This window comes from Nansenia antarctica (assembly GCF_963989245.1).
Source record: "Nansenia antarctica genome assembly, chromosome: 5".
NCBI lineage: Eukaryota > Metazoa > Chordata > Actinopteri > Argentiniformes > Microstomatidae > Nansenia > Nansenia antarctica.
In genome coordinates this window covers 22,956,583-22,975,463 of record NC_137690.1, presented here as the reverse complement: position 1 = coordinate 22,975,463, position 18,881 = coordinate 22,956,583, and the positions used below count along the sequence as shown (strand labels likewise).

Genomic DNA, 18,881 nt, shown 5'->3' with positions numbered 1-18,881 from the left:
TTTTGCTGGTGAAACAGGGAACAAGTTGGCAGCCGATCTAATATTCAGACTTTTATTCTGGAAACTGTAAATACATTTTAGTATTGTTGAAAATTAATGACACACTTGTTAGTCAACTAACACAGCTTGTTTTGTGAGCCTACTAACACTTTTTAAGTACTGTTATAGTTAACTGGTAGTGGGGATTACTCACTGAATCCATTGCCTTGCAATTTGGCTTGAGCAAGTGTGTCATTGATTTTCGTTGAAATGTATTACACATTTTCTGAATGATATGTTTCACCAGCTGCTGTCACGTATACTGTATATCCAGTTGTTGAGTAATTACATTCTTTCACCCTCTTCCTGCCCCCCTCTCCTCACTAACTCAGAGACATACCAGCGTCAGTGTGTCCGTGCTGGAGAGGGAGGAGATGGACAGACAGCTGGACAGTGCCAAGACTGAGCTGTTTGCTGAGCAGCGGCGCTCCAGGATCAAGCTGGATTCTATGCAAGAGGTACAGAATCAGACTTCAGCTTTATACCAAATGGAGCGAAGCTGATTTGCTACCAATATTCACTTCTTTAAATATGTTTGAATACCTTTCTCTCTATCTGTTGGTTAGAAGTTGGAGGAGGCTCGAGAGGAGCTCCAGCATCTTACAGCAGAGGAGAAGTTACTGAGGGACAGGTGTGCAAGTCTGGAGGACAAACTGAGACAGAAAGAGGAGCAGGAGGAGGTACTATCATACACTTTGGACTCCCTCTCACTATCCTTTATATCATAATCCTCCTTATACGTTCACCTCCTTCCTCTTTGTGTCTCCATGAATTCCCCCCCCCCCTCCTTTCAGGCTGTGGGTTTGCGAGTGTGTGAGCTGCAGAGGGTGCTGCAGGAGTGTGAGGGAAGGGAGGCGGCTCTAGAGAGGATTGTGGCCCAGAAGGAGCTGCAGTTTCTAGGGTTCCAGGAGGAGCGCAGTGCCCTGCAGGCAGAGAAAGATGACCTAAAGGGGGCGCTCCAGGGCCTGAGGCAGCAGCACAGTGTCTCACTGAGGGAGGCCCAGGAACAGGCACACAGAGACAGGGTGAGTGGACCGGGTAGGACTAGACTAGGGGTTTTACCGTAGGTGTGACTGTATGGAGGATGTAGTGTATCAGTGCTTTCCCTGTGTAAGTGAAGGTGTGAGAGTGTGAGTATGATAGTGTGAAAGCGCATGTGGGTGTTTTCTCTGTCCCCTCAGCAGTGGGACTTGGAGCAGTTGAAGGAGGAGATGGCTTTGGCTCATAAGCAACAGATTCAGCAGGTATGAGACCCCAGCAAGACTTGATAAGACCCCTATACTCACTCTCAGTCCTATAGATCCAGACATTGATGTTGTGGTCTTTGTTGCTGCCTTATGTCCAGGCTAAGAGGCAGGCTGAGGAGGAGAAAGCAGATGCTCTTAGAGAACAAGCCCTGTCTCACACACAACACATTGAGTCCATACAGAGCTGTATCCAGGTCAGTATGGTAACAGGTATCCCACCACTACTCCCTGCAGAACTGTTCCTGAGTCTGTTTCTCAGATGTGATCCGATGTTCGCTCTCTCCTCTCCAGTTTAGGGAGGAGGAGGAGGGGAGACTGAGGGAGGCTCTTGAACAGCAGAAGAAGGTGATGAGGCATGAAGAGGAGCTGCGTGCTGAAGCCCAGGAGATGGTACGTGTACACATATGCACCCCAAGGTCCCATTTTCTCGATCAGTTATCAATCTATCATAAACTCTATTTGAATAAAACATAATAATGTGATATTACAGATAGAACAGGAACAGAGGAAATGGGAGGCGGAGAAGGAGGTTGCACTACAGGTGCAATGTGGGATACTTGAGGAGCAAGGCCGGGAGGCCTTGGAGAGAGCAAAGGTAGAGATGGAGCGAGAGAAGAGAAACGCCCTGGCTCTTCAAAACAAAGTGGTGGAACTGCAGACAGTAAGTAGCACTAAGATCAGTGACCATCAACAAACGTTTTTACCATGATTATCATGAATTAAAAGTAACAAATTGAAAAATGTCCCTCTGTATATCCCTCCCTATCTCAGACAGTGCCGGAGCTGGAGAGTGAGGGCCATGTATTGCAGAGGGAGCAGTCGTCTGCACTGGCTGCACTGCGCAGGTCTCTGAGAGAGGAGCACCAAGCCGAGCTGCAGAGAGTGCGCAGGCACATGGAACAGGTGAGAGCAAGCAAAGATGTTCTCAACTGGCATCTGTAGATCGTAACATAAGAAGCTACGTATATTACTGGACATAAAGGCCCAATCCCATTTCTTATTTTTACCTCTACCCCTTGTTTTTTCGAGTGCCACTCGCTTTTCGGCTTGCCCCTCGGAAGAGTTACAAGGGGTAGTGGTTGAAATCTTCCACTATGAAATGGGATAACCCTTCAAGACCCTGATGTGTCATCAGTAGTATCATAGAAAAGCATGAACGCTCGCGATTCGTTCACAACCTAGAAGTTTCACGCTATCATTCGATCAAACAGTCATCAACTAAAAAAGAACAATGCTTAATTACCAGGCCAGTTCATGATAGAATAGTGGTGCTCTGTAGGCTAGCAACCCGTGCTCCTACCCTGCCAGTCTGCACTGATATTAGAGGAGTGGTAACAAATGCAACAATTTCGCTGCTGGATTTTCGGGTGTCACATTCCATCAAAGGGGGGAAATGTGACATGGAAATATGTCAAAATGCGGGACAGTTATGCACAAATCAGCCTTAAAACAATGTTGTAACATTACTTAGCTAGAGACATCAGCATACTATATATTGTTTTTGTTATGTTTGTTATAAAGAAAAGGTTTATAATACATTGAAATTACATTAAACTAAGATAATACAATGATTATCATAATTCTTAAATCTTTTTTAACAAAGAAAATAATTACATTTGTGGTTTTCTTTTATTGCTTGTGCGATCGCCACGATCTTGCCGATGATTCGCAAGGCATTCTGGGAGATTTCACATAACACTAAATGTTTTGTGTGTTCCTGAATAAACACTGTTTGGAGGGCCATGTAAGCCCTACCAATTCGCCTTACCCCTCCAACCCAACAACAATCGGGACACCTTACCCCCTACACGTGAATGCACAAAACGGAGGGGTAGAGCTAAGTGGTAGGGGCAAGGGGTGAAATGGGATTGGGCCAAAGTGTATGGTGTACAGTGAATGGTTCCCCCCCTGGAGGCTAGTAAGAAATGGAGAGTGTTATAGATTAAGGTGACATGATGGGCTGTGATTGTAGGAGGGACAGAGGGAGGCATTGAGACTGGACCAGGCTGTTGAGCAGGCAGAGGAGGAGACTGGCAGACTCCAGAGGCTACTGGCAGAGAGGGAGCACAACTACAAGCAGAGCACCGCCAGGCTGGAGCAGCAGCTCAGGCACTGGGCCCAGGAGCTGGGGACAGAGTGCCAGCATTTACACAGCTTACTGGAGCACAGCACGGCCTTGGGGAGCATCATGCAGCTCCCACACAGGTACTCTCTCACCCAAATACACACACGCCCACACACACACACACACACACACACACACACACACACACACACACACACTTTCTCTTATACGAACACATGAAAACACATACTTCAAAATTAATTTGGATATAGTGCAATATATTTGAAGTTGATACTTTTGGTGTTCGTGCTTATTTTGTAGTCCTACGGTGGCCCAGGTAGTCCAAACCCTGCAAGCGCTCAGAGAGCAGTTGCAGCACTTCATCAGCCATCTGCAGCAGGAGCTTGACACACAGAGACGTTCCACCCAGCAGCTGAGTCGGGACAAGGTACAGTGTGCTCAGGATACATACACACATATTATCTAACACAGACATACATGGTCGTTTACAAACTCATTTTGTCTGCTTCAGGTGCGGGAGTTATGTATTCAAAAGGACCAGATGGGGATAGAGAGAGAGCAGGCCCTGGACTCATTGAAGGAGCGACTCATCCAGGTTTGGACCTCCAAATCTTTGTGACACATAGATACATGCACTCTCTTTCTCTCTCTTTCTCTCTCACACACACACACACACACACACACACACACACACACACAGTCTACAGTGGTGTTCTCTGTCCATGCTGCAGGAGCACATTGAGGAGCTGAGCAGTCTGAACCGGGCTCAGATGCGGGAGGGAGGAGACGAGGCGGGAGGAGTGGTTGCTTCTCTGCGTCGGCAGCTGCAGGCTAAAGACCAGGAGATGCGGCAGGTGCAGAGGAGCATGGCACAGTGGAAGGAACAGACCACTGCTCGTCTAGCATGCAAGTTTGAGGAGGAGCTAACAGCCGAACTGGAGAGGTAGTTTAACATCAAATCCTTTTTTCAAGGAACAGACATTTGAACACAGGTATCGCCACTATAAAACAAGGGTTCCATTACATTCACTTAAGATTTTGGCCCTTCCCTGGTTTGGTAACGATTTCTCGATTTTTATACTTTCAAATACATTGTTATATTTAGTTTATAGTGTTATATTTTCTGTGTTCAGAATTTTCACATTTGCCATTCTACAGGTGCAAGTCAAAGTTGTTAAAGGGAAGGTAACTGGTTTTACAGTTGAGACAGCATGTCTAGAAACTGAGCCTAGAGCCTAACTCACTAACCAGTCATCCCATTCTCCATACAAACCTTCATCTCAACTCACCATAGAACAGTTCTGTTCAGTAGTTTGTTGTATGTTGATGATACATTGTTATTAACCATCAATGTTTTCATCTGCTCCATACCCTCCATCACACTGTCATTAAGTACTTGCCACAGACTGACTTATTTGACATTTGGGTATGTTTGTGTTTCAGAAAGGCACCCAAGGCACGAGATGAGAACCAGAGGAAGCTAGAGATACTGGAGGGAGAGATGAGACACATTACTGGGGTAAACATCACCACATGAGACCTGGTAGAGCAAGGGCACTAAGTAGTGAAGAAGTGAATTAGTCTCTGGTTGCACATAATTTGCCTTGGGATGAGAAACAGGCACAGCTGTTGATTTGTTGTAATTCCCTCCCTCTCTCTTCCACCATCTGTCTCTTTCTGTCTTTGTCTTTCCCTGTCTCCTGTCAGGGGTACAGTGACTCTGGAGCTCAGCGGTCTGCCTCCTCTCCCTCCCTCCATGCTGGGGACCTTGCTGCCTCCCCACCTCCCTCTGACCTGGCCTCCTTCAAACTGCTGCGTCACCTCCAGAGCCGTGTCAGGCAGCTCCGTGCTGAGAACCAGGCCCACGCCTGCAGCCCCTCCCCTCTGAGCAGGACCCCCCTGGAGCTGGCAGGGTCCTACCTGGAGACAGTGAGTCCCACCTGCTAACTGAGTGGGAGGGTGTGTAAATGAGATGGAGATATAGGAAGTTACATAATAATTCACCTTTTGAGACTAGTAGTCATTGTCGTCATAATATTTGTATTTATATATATTTATTTATATATATTAGAGATAAACTGTATGTATATATTAGAGATAAACTATTTAGAGTTGTAATTTGGTGTCAGCATGCCTTCATAATATGATGTTTTTTTTATCCAATCAGATTACCCCATCCCAGGACTCTGATCAGTTTTGGAGTTTGTCCCATGTCAGGACAGTCAAGAGTTAACAACCTAGCATCTTGCCAAATGACTGTGTGTGTGTGTGTACAGTATGTGTTTGTTAAGTGACTCACAAAATCTGCAGATTCGCACAAAAAATGGATCACTCACTGTAGTTAGTACCTCATGACATGATGAGTTATCAACCATAAGGTCACAGTGACAAATGACACAATGATAACATGGGTCATTAAGTTCACTTCTGCTTTTGGGACAGTTATATTTTACTGCTAGCTCAAGGTTCTGGAGTGACTGTGGGTAAATGAATGATCAACTGGTTGACGTGGTTCTGTACATTCCACAGATATTCCATAACCTTTGCAATCAGAATGTAAAAAGCTGCAAGTCATCTTGAGTGAAAGTCTGCCTATGTTGCATATTTAAGCATGTCATATTGTATGCATATGTAAATTGTACAGTTAAATAAAGTACATAGTATATGGTCTTTATCACTGAAGCGCTCACTAATTAAAAATGAAATCACAATTTTGAGATCCACGTTTAGAAACTTTGTGATTTAAAGTCTGTGATTGTTCCTATTGCATGTATCCTTTGTAATTAAAACAAATGAAAACAAGACCATAAGCAACTGAGATTTTATTTAGAAACAGATATAAAGATGTAACACTCAATTGGCTGATGATTCTGTTAAGGTGCATATGAGGATATACAATCAAAATGTACATTGAAGGTCAATTTCAGTTCAGTCATTTCATTTTCTCACAACTGAAGGAAGCGTTGTTTCCTCCAAAGCAAACAGGTATACTGTAAGTTACAATGCATCACAACAGTTTAATAGAGCGCTGACATGCTTTCAGCAAACTTTACTCTTGAATGTGAAGGAGTAAACTGGTGTTGAAAACAGTAACTGTACCTAAAAAAAGCAAAAGCTGAAAGCTAAGTATAAAAGTTACACACAGGCTGAACTCAAGTGCCACAACTTGCTTTCAAACTAAATGATAAGCCTAACAAGAGATTTCAGCAAGTTGGCTAAACTGTGCCCTGACTGTCGGTCAGGTCTAACTGACCGTTCAAAAAGTTTCAGAAACATTCGTTCTGGCAATGGTCTTAAACAGAGACATTTCATTACAAAGGTATCTTTAAAAATGGCTGTAGCTTTGTGGTCCCTGCTACAAATTAATATCCCATTGCATGTTTTCCTGGATCAATCCAGAATCAGGTTCAGCACTATCTGATTGTAATGCAAAGGAAGGGTTGTTCACTTTGGCCAAGAGGGCACAATACAAATGTGTAGCCTAATATTCCTGTCATGCTGATTAACAAGTCTGGTCTTGGTCCAAAGCAGTCCTACAAATGGCAATAAAGCTTTTGGAGCAGTCTGTGCAGTGCATTCTCCCTCTTCATGGCTTCTCTGGGGCCAAGCATAGACCAAGGCTGAGAGCTACAACTGAGCTGGGCATAACTGATGCGGGTGTACCCAGCCCTACAGCTCCATGTCCTCTTCTCCAGAGCTATGGGCTCCAGGGCTGTGATACAGAGGAGAAGACATATTCTCCTCTGTACCTCCTACTTGCGGGGCTGTGGGGGTGAGGGAAATCTGACGGGTGGGAGAGGGACTGGGGACTGGGGGTTGCCGGCAGATAGTCTGCTGCTTACGCTGCCTCTGCAGCGAGTCCTTCAGCCTCCGGGCCAGCGCATCCTCTGGAGGCCGCCACACTACCAGCTCCATGCAGGACTGGCTCCTATGGGGACAAGAGAGGAAGAAGTGAGCCAAAGGGGACAACAAAAGGAAACAATTGCCTGGAAATCACCATAACTGCCTGGAAATCAACAAGACAAACGCACTCTGCTCCATTCCAAAGGTGAGGCAGCAGATATTGAGGTACGTTAACAAATGCGCCTTAGAAGAAAAAGAAAAAGTGGAACACTTACACAGATTGGGCCACTCTGTGTGGGAGGATGTCACCAATGCCACGCTGAAGGCCCTCCCTCAGACTGTCAGACATCACCAGCACAGGTCTCCTCTGTGCTGGCTCCACATCAAGGTCCTCGTCGTCGTCATCATCCTCCAGTGTGATTCTGACATAAAGAGCAGCATCAATGTATGAGTATGTAGTGAAGTAATTATTTGTTTATGCTATATAATAAGGCTGATCACACCCCACAGGCCTCTGATCGCTCACCTTTCCTCAATCTCCTGCAGTCTTCTCTGGGCTGCTTCCAACTCCATGCAGGAGCCCTCCATCTCTGGACATGGTAGAGGGGAGGGAGACATGAACAGAGGCAGCCTCAGGCTTTGACTTTCAGAGCAGGGCTGGGGGACTGCAGGGCTGGTCTGCTCAGGCACAGGAGGCTGGATGCTCGATGGTGGCCAGCTCTGACACAGGTTGGGGCTGGAGTTATCCAAAAGGTTGCACCCCGCCTCTCCCATCAGCCTCCTCCTTTTGGCACTGCATCCTCTACAGGAGCGGACACATGTTTTAAAACTTGTTTGTGTAAAACATTGATAAGATGCCACAATTAATAAAATACAGATTTTCAAGACTAAGTAATTGTTTTTCAACTTTTTCCAATTTTCAACTTACTCGTCATCAGCTCTCCTCCTGTGTTTTCTCAGGCATCGCCTCTCCCAACTCCTGAAAGATTAGCAAGGAGAAAGAACGGTTATTTAATGAGTTATATATTGAAAGCCATATTACCACCACAAATGAATTGCATTTGCGTGAATGAAGGAACTAAGAACCTGGAAATGACTGGATGACTTTTCAGTATACTTCAGCATTGGTTCACATAATGCTAACAAGTATTGGGCTAATTCATCAATGACATGGCTCTCCTGTTAGGTCACATCTGTGTGGCACTCCAACTGGTAGTCTCTCCTGGAACTCACGTGTTTGGCGGAGACACTCCAGGCAGGTGGTGAGAGGTACCTAGGGCTGGGCTTATGTTGATCCCAATTTCAGGGATGTTGACAAGGCCAGGGAATGAGTACATGGCAGGCAGAAACCCCAGCTTACTGGTCATGGGACTGGGATGGTGCATGGTGCTCCAGGTTAAGGTGGGGTTGAAGGGTTGGACAGAAAACTGGGTTGTATTAGATGTGTGAAGATGGGAAAGGGCACAAGTTGAGATTTTGACCAACCTAGAAAACAAAAGGATGATTCATTTTTAGTTTTTTGGGGTCAGCAGATTTGATTACAGGTAACTAGCTATGTTTAGGTAGGTATTATTGGTCATTTATACCGGAAGAGTCCGCAAAACATCGGACAGTAGAAAAAACGGTTAGCTGTACGGTTCTTGACCATAACAAACATAGCCATATCTGCACTAGTTGTTCATGTCCATACAGACTACTACATAGCTAGCTATCATTGGCAAGCTTTCTGCCCATGGCTGATGCAGAATGTCGTAATACTGTCAGTTGGGAAGGTGACTCAAACAAGTGCCTAGCTAGCTAGCGTGCTTTGACAACATGTGGTGGAACTCATGCTCGTTGTTATTGACCTAGCTGCTATAACGGCGTTACAGAGTTGGACTCGTCTCGGGATGTTTTTGGGCCCTTATAGCTCTGCGCTGGGCAAAGTAACTTACGTTAGCTGACATTGGCTAGCTAACATTCATAGTTGCAATTTAGCTCTCAGTAAAGGTAACTAAGCCATTCACAATTAGTTGACATTACCTTAGCTTGTGAGCGATTTGATTCGCCAATAAATGTGAAGGAACGCCACTGGACTACCTCCACTCCACTATTGTGTAGTCTGGCTCGCTCTACTAGTATGCATGGAGCTAGCGTCAGTGACACGCCCCTTTCCACTTTGTTGTGCTTGTGAGCCCTGCTGTTGATGTGACTATTGCACTCAAACTTACTGTTCATAATCACTGTGTTTAACTACCACTTAATGTCACATGTTCACTTCTTTAATTCAGTCAATTCTGGCCTGAATTAAGATGTGAGGGGAAGAACCCTTTTTGCAAACGTTGAACATTTTTTGAGTCGCGCGAAAAAAACGTCACAGTTTCTAGACATAATATAGGCTGTGTTCGAAATGGCATACTAGCATACTAAATTAGTATATACTGCATACTGCCTACTAAATTCATAATAAGTATGCCAATACCAGCCGACCGAAAATCTAGTATCCATTTCTTGCATACTCAAATTTCACATACTCTACAGTGTGAACGCACTGCATACTCAAAATCTACGTCATATCTAGTATGAGTAGTATGCTAGTATGCCATTCCGAACACAGCCATAGGGTTCGCACGGCACTGGGACTTGTTGTTCTTGGCAAGTCACGTGACTCGACCATGAAAGCCATGTCAACACAAAGCAGGTCGCTCCACAGCTCAATCAATCAGTGTCCACATCACATCTCGGCTTTTAAGACACGTCAGGTACGTAACATACATGGATGATTAGACAAGACTAAAACATTTGACTAGGAAATTGTTCAACACGTCTTTCTTGTCCTTTTGATTGAGAGACGTCATGTACGCTGTGCTGTAATGCACTATTGTAATATTGTCTTTCTGTATGTTTAATCTGTAGGTTATCCAACATGTACTCACTGTACATTGTCAGTGTGCTACTGGCACTGGTCACCAGCAAACCATGTGGTAAGTTACATATGTTCCCCTACCTATTAATTCTTCAAACAGTTATCACCTGAATTCCAGTCTCCTGACAGGAATATTGACAGGCAGATTGTTGTCAATGTGGTTTTTACATTTTGTCATCAGTACTTACCCTAAGTCCTGGACTTTATTGTGTACTATTTGAAATATTTTTGGCACTACTTGGTTTTCAAATGGTCAAATAAACTCATCTTAACTCAACATAGCCCTATAGCAAAAAACAGGAGGGACACTTGTCTTTGTCTTCGGTTATTAAGTTGCTGAAGTCTCATCATGAGTACGATTTTTTTTTGCTGATACAGCAGAGGAAACAGGCAAGTTGTGCAATGCTTTGACCTTAAAGTGTGCTGGGACATTATATTTAGGCTGTATGGTCTCTGTGAGCACAACAGGGTTTTTGCCTCCATTGCCAAATTCCAAAGTGCTTTATTATTCATGTTGCTCACAGAACATCTTTTTGATAACATTGGAAATTATCCATGAGCAAATTGCTTAACTTTTGTGTGTGTGTGTGTGTGTGTGTGTATGTGTGTGTATGTGTGTGTGTGTGTGTGTGTGTGTGTGTGTGTGTGTGTGTGTGTGTACAGATACTACAGGTTCTGATCATAGCGAACTACTCCTTTCATTCAATAAGAAGCTCCTACACTCTCTGGTGGGCCAGGAAGCACTCTCCAATCCCAGTGTGCACTTGGCCCTGCGGCTTTCCACTCACCACAACCTTGGCAAGGAGAGTGAACACCTAAATGTACTCAAAACACAGTTCCACAATAATATAGAGAGGTAAGAGATCATTTTTATATAACTGCCATAATTGACAGTGCTGACACAATCCATTGCACGAACTTCCCACCTCAACTGTATCTTTGGTTCGCCTCCCGCCTCAGCTCTCTGTCTAGTGGCCAGCCGGTGGTGGGTCGCCTGGCCCTGTACACTCTTGCCCTGAAGGCCTCCTGCTATGATCTCAACACCCTGAGCTTCACTGTCAACCAGAGGAGTGAGACCCTGCTGACCCATCTGAAGAGACAGATGGACCAGGAGAAGGAGCACATCGCTTGTAAAGCCTCTCCTTCTCGTTTTTTCATCACTCATCCCTTTAGAACATCTCTCTGTGTTTCTCTCTTCCTAGGCTCCATTTTAAAGTCCTCTACCCTTCACTCTTTCACTTTTTATTCATGCCAGGGATACAAAAGCCCTAAAAGACCAATACTTCATGTCTTTGTCTGATATGTGTCTCTTTTCCTCTCTTGCAGTCAGCCACCGTCCTTTGACTAATTACTACCAGTACTCTCTGGGTGTGTTGGCTCTGTGTGTGAGTGGAGTTAGAGTCAACTCACATGTCAGCAATAAGCTCATCAAGGCAGTCGAGCATGAACATATCACAAATGGTGACTCTGACTGCATCGGTGAGTGGGACCATGGGGATTTCAAAGTGTAATTTCACTGGTCTTTATGTCAGTTTACTTTAAACATCATAGTCCTTACTTGAAACATAATAAAATTTGCCCAAAAATCTTTGTGATTTGCTTTGTCCCATCTGTTATTTTCAGACACATATGCCATGGCTGGGATGGCCCTGCAGTGTTTGAAGGAAGCTGACTTCCATGTGCATGATGCGACCCCGTTGGAGCAGGCTCTGCGCATCATCAAGAAGAAGCTACTGGACTCCCAGCGGACTGATGGTCACATGGGCAATGAGTTCAGCACAGGCCTGGCAGTGCAGGTAAAGACTGGATGACTTTCTCTCACATGGCTCATTCCTTGAACTCCAGGTAGATTTTTGGAGGTCTTCTTTTATGGACTAGAGACATGGACCACAAACGTTGGTACAAAGGTACATACTTGTTAGTGAAGTATTTAAACTAGTTAATCCCTGTGTCACAGGCCCTGCTGGCAATGGGCAGCCAGGTTGAGGAGTGTGCTACCTCCATGGAGGCCATGAGGTCAGACATAAGGAAGGGGACGTATCAAAACCCCATGGCCATTTCCCAAACTTTGCCAGCCCTCCAGCAGAAGTCCTACCTACAAGTCAAAGGCCAGCAGTGTCGCAACGAGGATGGCAAGTGGAACATAGTCATTTAACAACAGTCGGCAATCTCTTTTTGAGGTCTGTTTGATTCTTACTCTTAAGAATGCATGGGTTTGTTCTCTCTAGACAGCCTGGTGCTGGAGGTCAGCGAGCCTGTGGTGGCGTTACCAAGCCTGACCAAAGTGCCCCTCAAGGTGGAGGTGGTGAAATCAAACGGGGCGTCTACTGTGTATTTTGTGGACGTGACAAAAGGCTCCTCATTGGTTGTTGCCCTGGAGCTCCTTCAACAGAAGAACACTGGCTTCACGTGAGTTACAGTCATGATCATTATTCACATTTATGATACAATTCTGTTGACAGCTGTGTAATTAAGGGTTTATAGGAGTTAGCCCTAAGTCCCCATACAGGCCATGACAATCAGATTCAAAGTGAAACTCTTCCAGAGAGCAATTTACTGTCTTCCTTAACATTTCTACACCTCATAAAAGTTTATGTGACTTCCTCTTGAGTCAATGCGGTGAACAACCTTTTCAGATAAAGTGTTTCATCACAAGTTTTGAACATAGTGGATTCTCATCCTTGCTCCCCCTTTTGCCTACACTGCAGGTTTGAGAAGGAGTCCAGCCTGTGGGGGCCCTTCCTGAGTATGGTGAATGGGGAGCGGGCTCGACAGAGTGACCGTAGATACTGGAACCTCTCCTCAGACGGCATTGCTCTCATTCTGGGTGAGAACACAGGGTTTTGGCACACGCATACACCTGTGCACACAAGATGCATAAATTATCTTTCCTGCTACATACTCAACAATACAGTTTTTCCTACCTGCTTTGATCTAACAAACATTGGATTGCTCCTTAGTACAGTATAACAATGTTCAAACAATGATTGGTTTCTCTTCCAGGTATCAAAGACTTGAAGATTGAGAAGGCTCAACAGATCACCATCAAAAACACCAGTTACTGAGACATCACATGCTTGAGGTAGTGATTGATCAAATAAGGTGTTATTTCAAATAATCTGATGGAGAGCAATCCAACTCAACAATGAGCGTTACTCTTCTGTATCCATGTAGATTGCTGAATGCAATATACCTAGATGGAAAATATACCTTTCCATACCTGGATGGAAAATATCTTTTGAATATATGATATTATACCAATGTCAATGATTTAAATTGTTTGAAAGATACCAATGTCAATGATTGCTGGAGACTAGACTTCAGCAGCATAATTTGCACTACTGGATGAGTTGACAATCATTTGAGCTAGATCCAATTAGATTAGATTCAACTTTATTGTCATTGCAGAGTACAAGTACTAGACAACGAAATGCAGTAAAGTTGATAGTTGATTATAAGTAAATTGAAGTGAGGATTTCATCACTTCTAGTGTTCTGCCTCTGTGTGTTATTTTAAAACCAAATGCATTTAAAATAATTTGTGAATTTACATATTGACTTTTTATACACAAACTTTCTAAAATGTTTAAATTATGTTAAATGTATGGTGTGGTGGCTGTGTCAATAAATGACCATTTCACTGTGTTTGCTTTATTGCCATTTCACTAAAGAATTATCTTCAGCATTAATAACTGTAGTATACAGTTGGGATAGTATTACTAGAGTAGAGGTTGTGCCCCATAGATATCCATGCTGTGCCCATCCTCCACAGTATTTGGAATTGTTAGTGACAATGGAAAACCACATGGATTTGTCAGGAGAAGGGGAAAGTCCAATCAGCAGCCAACAGCTACAGGTGGTAGTGTGCGTAATGTTTGTTTTACCTGCCAGTAGAAACTGAAGAATAAAGCGTTTGACAACCGGAAATACGCATTTAATGGACAAACGGGTAATTCAATATCTGAAAGATAATGGGTTGATAGACAAGAGTTAACTCCCCCACCCCAAAACAATTGTTTTGTTTATTTCTTACATTTTTTATTTTTCCCTGTCAAATATACCGTCCAAACACAGTCCAGAAGGTGGCGGTAATGCGCCTCAAGTCGGTCGCAAAGCCATTCAAACTGAAAAGAAGAAGAAGAAGAAGAATACGCATTTAAAAACATCCGGCTACCGACCACGTGAGACACGATTAGAAATTACAATTATTAACGAATGCTATAACATGAATTGCTGCTGTTTATTTCGCTCATATAAAGTGTTTGTTTATACTGCCTAGATTACTGGGGACGTTATAGTTATTTTTAATACGCCAATCACTACTAACTACCTAGCTAAATGTCATGTCTATCACTGTTTCCTCATTCTACCGGTCCATGAACTTGGTTTCTAACTGTAAAAGCCTCACAGTTTGGTCGCGGTATATCGGACCTGTTACTACTAGATCGGTTCAGAGGTGGAACCGACGTTATTTTAGCGCCAGCCCTGTCGGAAACTCAGTGCTTGTCAAGGCTGTTATGGCCAAACGGGCGGTCACACGCGCCCTCTCGAGCTCGCCACTCTGTCAGTCAAGCACCACGTCAATTGACGGGACCAGTCGAGTTAAGAGGGTCTCTATTGAAGGCAACATTGGTAGGTGTAAACTCCGTTTAAGATTTCCAGGTATCAAGTTGATAGACCTTAACTTACCAAATAAGACCAACGATTTGTGGTGTTTGTTGATTGTTGCTATTTATGGCTTATTGTTCAAACATCAGCGATCGGAAAGTCTACTTTCGCTCGACTCCTGCAATCTGCTGGCCCGGACTGGGAAGTGGTCCCTGAACCCGTCAGCAAGTGGCAGAGCATAGAGAGCGTAGCCTCTCCGGTAATAAAGCATAGGCATGTGATAATGATGGATTTATATCTGGCTTGCGTAGTCACAGATTTGCATACATTTACCGCTGTGCTGTTGGTTTTACAGACAGGCCCATCTCCCAAGCAGACAGCCAGTAACCTGCTGCAGATGATGTACTGTGACCCTCGGCGCTGGTCCTACACATTCCAGACCTACTCCTGCATGAGTCGCATGCGTACACAGCTGCAGCCACCGCCAGCTCACTTGCTCAACTCAGAGAGTATTCCTGTGCAGGTTTTTGAGCGCTCTGTGTACAGTGACAGGTGAGGGGGTGATGAGCTAGGAGTCATGGACATAGAGACCATAATATGCATAATGAACAATGAGTTGTCATATTAGGAGATAATACAATATAACATTTTATTTATAATTTGCATTTGGCTTTACAGTGGTGTATCAGGGCTAAAACCCAGAGGCTGTCATACAGCTATTTCCCCCAAGCAATCAGGCTCCTGGAGAAATACACTGGAAGAAAACAAAAGACTGCCACCCCTACACCAACACCATATATTTCTGAATAAAAGTCCCCCCAAAAATATTTCAGAATAAAAGTCCCCCAAAATTATTTCTGAATAAAAGTCCCCCCAAAAATATTTCAGAATAAAAGTCCCAAAAAATTATTTCTGAATAAAAGTATGAAAGAAAAATTATTTCTGAATAAAAGTGACACGCATTTGTCCGCATGTCGGCAATCTTCAAGTCGCGCAAATGAAAGCTTATTTAACAAAACATTTTTTTAAAATATATATTCTGGCATACACATAGGCCTACTACTACACGTCATCAAACATGAAATACATATCAGAGTCAATAGTAGCATGATCTTAAACTTTTCAACTATGTAGTTGAACATAATTAAGTTGCATTATGGAGGACTGTAATAAGTTGATACTGCTTATCTTGTATAACTAAAACAATTTTCTTACCTCCCTTGTCATTTCTCCACAAACTCTTTTTTATTTTTATTTTGTCAGATACATCTTTGCCCTGAACATGTTTGAGCTTGGCTGCATCAACTCTACAGAGTGGGCGGTCTACCAGGATTGGCACTCCTTCCTGGTGGAGCAGTTTGGCCGTCAGGTTGAGCTAGAGGGGATCATTTACCTCAGAGCTCCCCCACAGGTACTGTGTGTTGGCTTACTTTGAAATGTAAGCCAACATAGACTAACAAACCATCAAACCATAAAGCACTGCCTATACAGTATGTGTATAACAAGCATTCATGCAATAGATACAGTGGGGGAAATAAGTATTGAACACATCAACATTTTATCCAGTAAATGTATTTCCAATGAGCCTATTATATTCAAGTGAAATGTGCACCAAACTTTGGTATTAACTCAAACAATCCAAACAAAAAATCGAAACATTTAAGTCCATATGTAAATAAAGTTATGTGTAATAAAGAGGAATGAAACAGGAAAAAATAAAAATGAAAAAGCAGTACACCACAGCAAGGAACCAGTTGAAAACCATAACTAATTAGGAGGCAACTCTACCTCCAATCTGTGCTAATTAATGTCAGCTGGGTTAGAATATATTGATGGGCTATAAAATGTATTTTTTTGTTACTAAGGTGCCACACAACAAACATCTAATGATAGGTAAAAGCAAAGAGCTGTCTCAAGACCTTTGCAACCAGATTGTCACCCGAATAACACTATACCAACAGTGAAGTTTGGAGGTGGAAGTATCATGGTGTGGGGCTGTTTCTCCTCTCGTGGTACTGGCAGACTTCATATCATTGAAGGAACAACGAATGGAGCCATGTACAGAGAGATCCTTGAGATTAACCTGCTGCCATCCACCAGGATTCTGAGGATGAGTCGTGGGTGGACCTTCGAGCAGGACAACGATCCAAAGCATACACGATCCCCTCGCAATTGGTTTCAGAGAAAGAAAATCAACTTGTTGGAATGGCCCAGTCAATCACCTGACTTAAACCCAATTGAACATTTGTGGAAGCATCTGAAGATCCAGATTCACAAGAGGGCCCCATGCGATCTTCAAGATTTAAAGACAATGTGTAGAGGAATGGGCCAAAATCACACCTGAATACTGCGGGCGATTAGTTACTTCATGCAGAAAGCGCCTTGAAGCTGTCATTACAAACAAAGGCTTCTCAAGTATTGAATTCATTTCAGTTAGTGTGTTCAATACCTTTTTCCTGTTTAATTCCACTTTATTACATATAACTTTATATACATATGGACTTGAATGTTTAGATTTTTTTGTCTGGATTGTTTGAGTTAATACCAAAGTCTGGTGCAAATTTCACTTGAATAGGCTCATTGGAAATACATTTACTGGACAAAATGTTGATAATCAATGTCAATACTTATTTCCCCCACTGTATGTGTGCCTACCAGTAGAGGCTAGTCCATTGAGGTAGAGGAGGAATTTTGAGAAAATTAAATAAAAAGAAAAACTTTACATCTGCTGCTCAAACAGCTCACACACACAAACATTTTGAACATGATACTGCAGTTTGAATGAGAATAGAGGAAACTGAATTTCAAACTTCTTATTTAAAAATGCTCTGCTCTGCATTCATTTGTGTGTTGTTTTTTTTTAAGAGGTTCCGATGATGGTCTCCAGACCAAATATGGCAACCTGACCTTTTTGATCAGGTCTAAAAGGTATTGATTGTGTCTGTGGTCCTCTCAGACATGTATGGAGCGGCTGGGACGACGGGGACGGACAGAAGAGGAAGGTGTAAAACTAGACTACCTGGAGAAACTGCACACTCAGCATGAGAGGTGGCTTATAGAGAAGAGCACTACGTGAGTACATTTAAACAATGTGATGTGTTGTTTCTCATTTAGGTTTTTCACTTAATGTGGTATGAAAAGACAATTCAGGTGCACTTCATTGTCATTCAGTACTTCAAAGGAGGCACTGTTGAAGGCTTGTGCCTTTTTGACAATTTATGACAAGTCCTGCTGTTGAATGACTCCGGCTGTTCGAGGGACATTCGAGGGATTTTGGGTGCTTAGTATAATGGAATGCTCTGTCTCTTCAGGTTGCACTTTGATCGGTTGAAACAGGTGCCTGTGTTGGTGCTGGATGCTAGCGTAGAGTTTGAAAAGGACCTTGAGGTGCAAGCCAAACTGATCACAGAGGTATGTAGTTTATTTTCATGTACACATGTGCTTATATACAGTATATTGACATTTACATTGAAACATTTTGGCTACATCAGATCTTGACCACAAGAGGGCACTCTTTTGACAGTGTTGCTTTTTGTTCAACCAATACATCGATCTGCCATAATCCTGCACCCAATCCTGGTTTATAATTACCTTTCCTTTAAGTGAGGATGGTATGAATTGCTTGTCTGTCATTGAAATTCTGTTTGCTGTGATCTCTTTAATTTATTTTTCACCATTGAATATTTCTCAGGCTTTGCATGATGTTTGCTGTTTGAAGTTGTCTCTGATGGGGGCATTTGTTTCTCCTACTTAGGTGAAGAACTTCTTCAATAGATTATGAGGAACAGTCAGTTGAGCTGTTATGGACCCCATGATCCCATACATCAAGATGTAACCATTTGGGCCTCAGTCAATATCTTACAGATGTGTATTTGCGTCCTCACTCCAACCAATTTTTCAACATAATTTTACTATGTTTTCACTGTCTTCGTAAGGCAACATGAAGACCATCTGAACTTGGCTTGACTTAAAATGTTATGGTTTCTCTTTGTATGTAATGAGCATCCATTCTATATCTGACACATATCAATAGCAATAATAGTTTAGCAATATCTTCTTATATCAGCTGTCTGGGTTAAAGACCTACAGTACAGACCCAGTAAGTAATCACATCATATCATATCTGTATATGGACAGCAAAAAATTGCCATTTC

At 43.1% G+C, this 18,881-nt stretch overlaps 3 protein-coding genes across 4 annotated transcripts; 2 read left to right on the top strand and 1 right to left on the bottom strand.

The window, feature by feature from the left end:
- Positions 1-6,240: 6,240 nt before the first annotated feature.
- ccdc117 (coiled-coil domain containing 117) lies at positions 6,241-9,354 on the bottom strand. The gene is made up of 6 exons (XM_080530714.1): positions 9,238-9,354; positions 8,449-8,700; positions 8,144-8,194; positions 7,742-8,017; positions 7,491-7,637; positions 6,241-7,300 (listed from the first exon to the last, which is right to left on the bottom strand). The coding sequence occupies exons 2-6, from the start codon at positions 8,598-8,600 to the stop codon at positions 7,042-7,044; spliced, it is 885 nt and encodes a 294-aa protein (XP_080386840.1). The 5' UTR covers positions 8,601-8,700; positions 9,238-9,354; the 3' UTR covers positions 6,241-7,041.
- Positions 9,355-9,864: 510 nt separating this feature from the next.
- On the top strand, positions 9,865-13,746 carry tcn2 (transcobalamin II). 2 transcript variants are annotated; one of them, XM_080530711.1, is made up of 10 exons: positions 9,865-9,956; positions 10,111-10,178; positions 10,784-10,976; positions 11,081-11,250; positions 11,447-11,599; positions 11,744-11,916; positions 12,078-12,252; positions 12,349-12,529; positions 12,829-12,947; positions 13,124-13,746. In XM_080530711.1, the coding sequence occupies exons 2-10, from the start codon at positions 10,121-10,123 to the stop codon at positions 13,183-13,185; spliced, it is 1,284 nt and encodes a 427-aa protein (XP_080386837.1). In that variant the 5' UTR covers positions 9,865-9,956; positions 10,111-10,120; the 3' UTR covers positions 13,186-13,746. The 2 variants fall into 2 exon arrangements, with proteins under 2 accessions (XP_080386837.1, XP_080386838.1); XM_080530712.1 differs by having other exon boundaries at positions 12,078-12,256; positions 12,353-12,529.
- An 890-nt stretch (positions 13,747-14,636) lies between these two features.
- Positions 14,637-18,686, top strand: dguok (deoxyguanosine kinase; the record flags this gene model as incomplete). The annotated part of the gene is made up of 7 exons (XM_080531482.1): positions 14,637-14,751; positions 14,877-14,986; positions 15,083-15,279; positions 15,991-16,138; positions 17,684-17,799; positions 18,039-18,138; positions 18,482-18,686. The coding sequence occupies 7 exons, from the start codon at positions 14,637-14,639 to the stop codon at positions 18,506-18,508; spliced, it is 813 nt and encodes a 270-aa protein (XP_080387608.1). The 3' UTR covers positions 18,509-18,686.
- Positions 18,687-18,881: the final 195 nt, after the last annotated feature.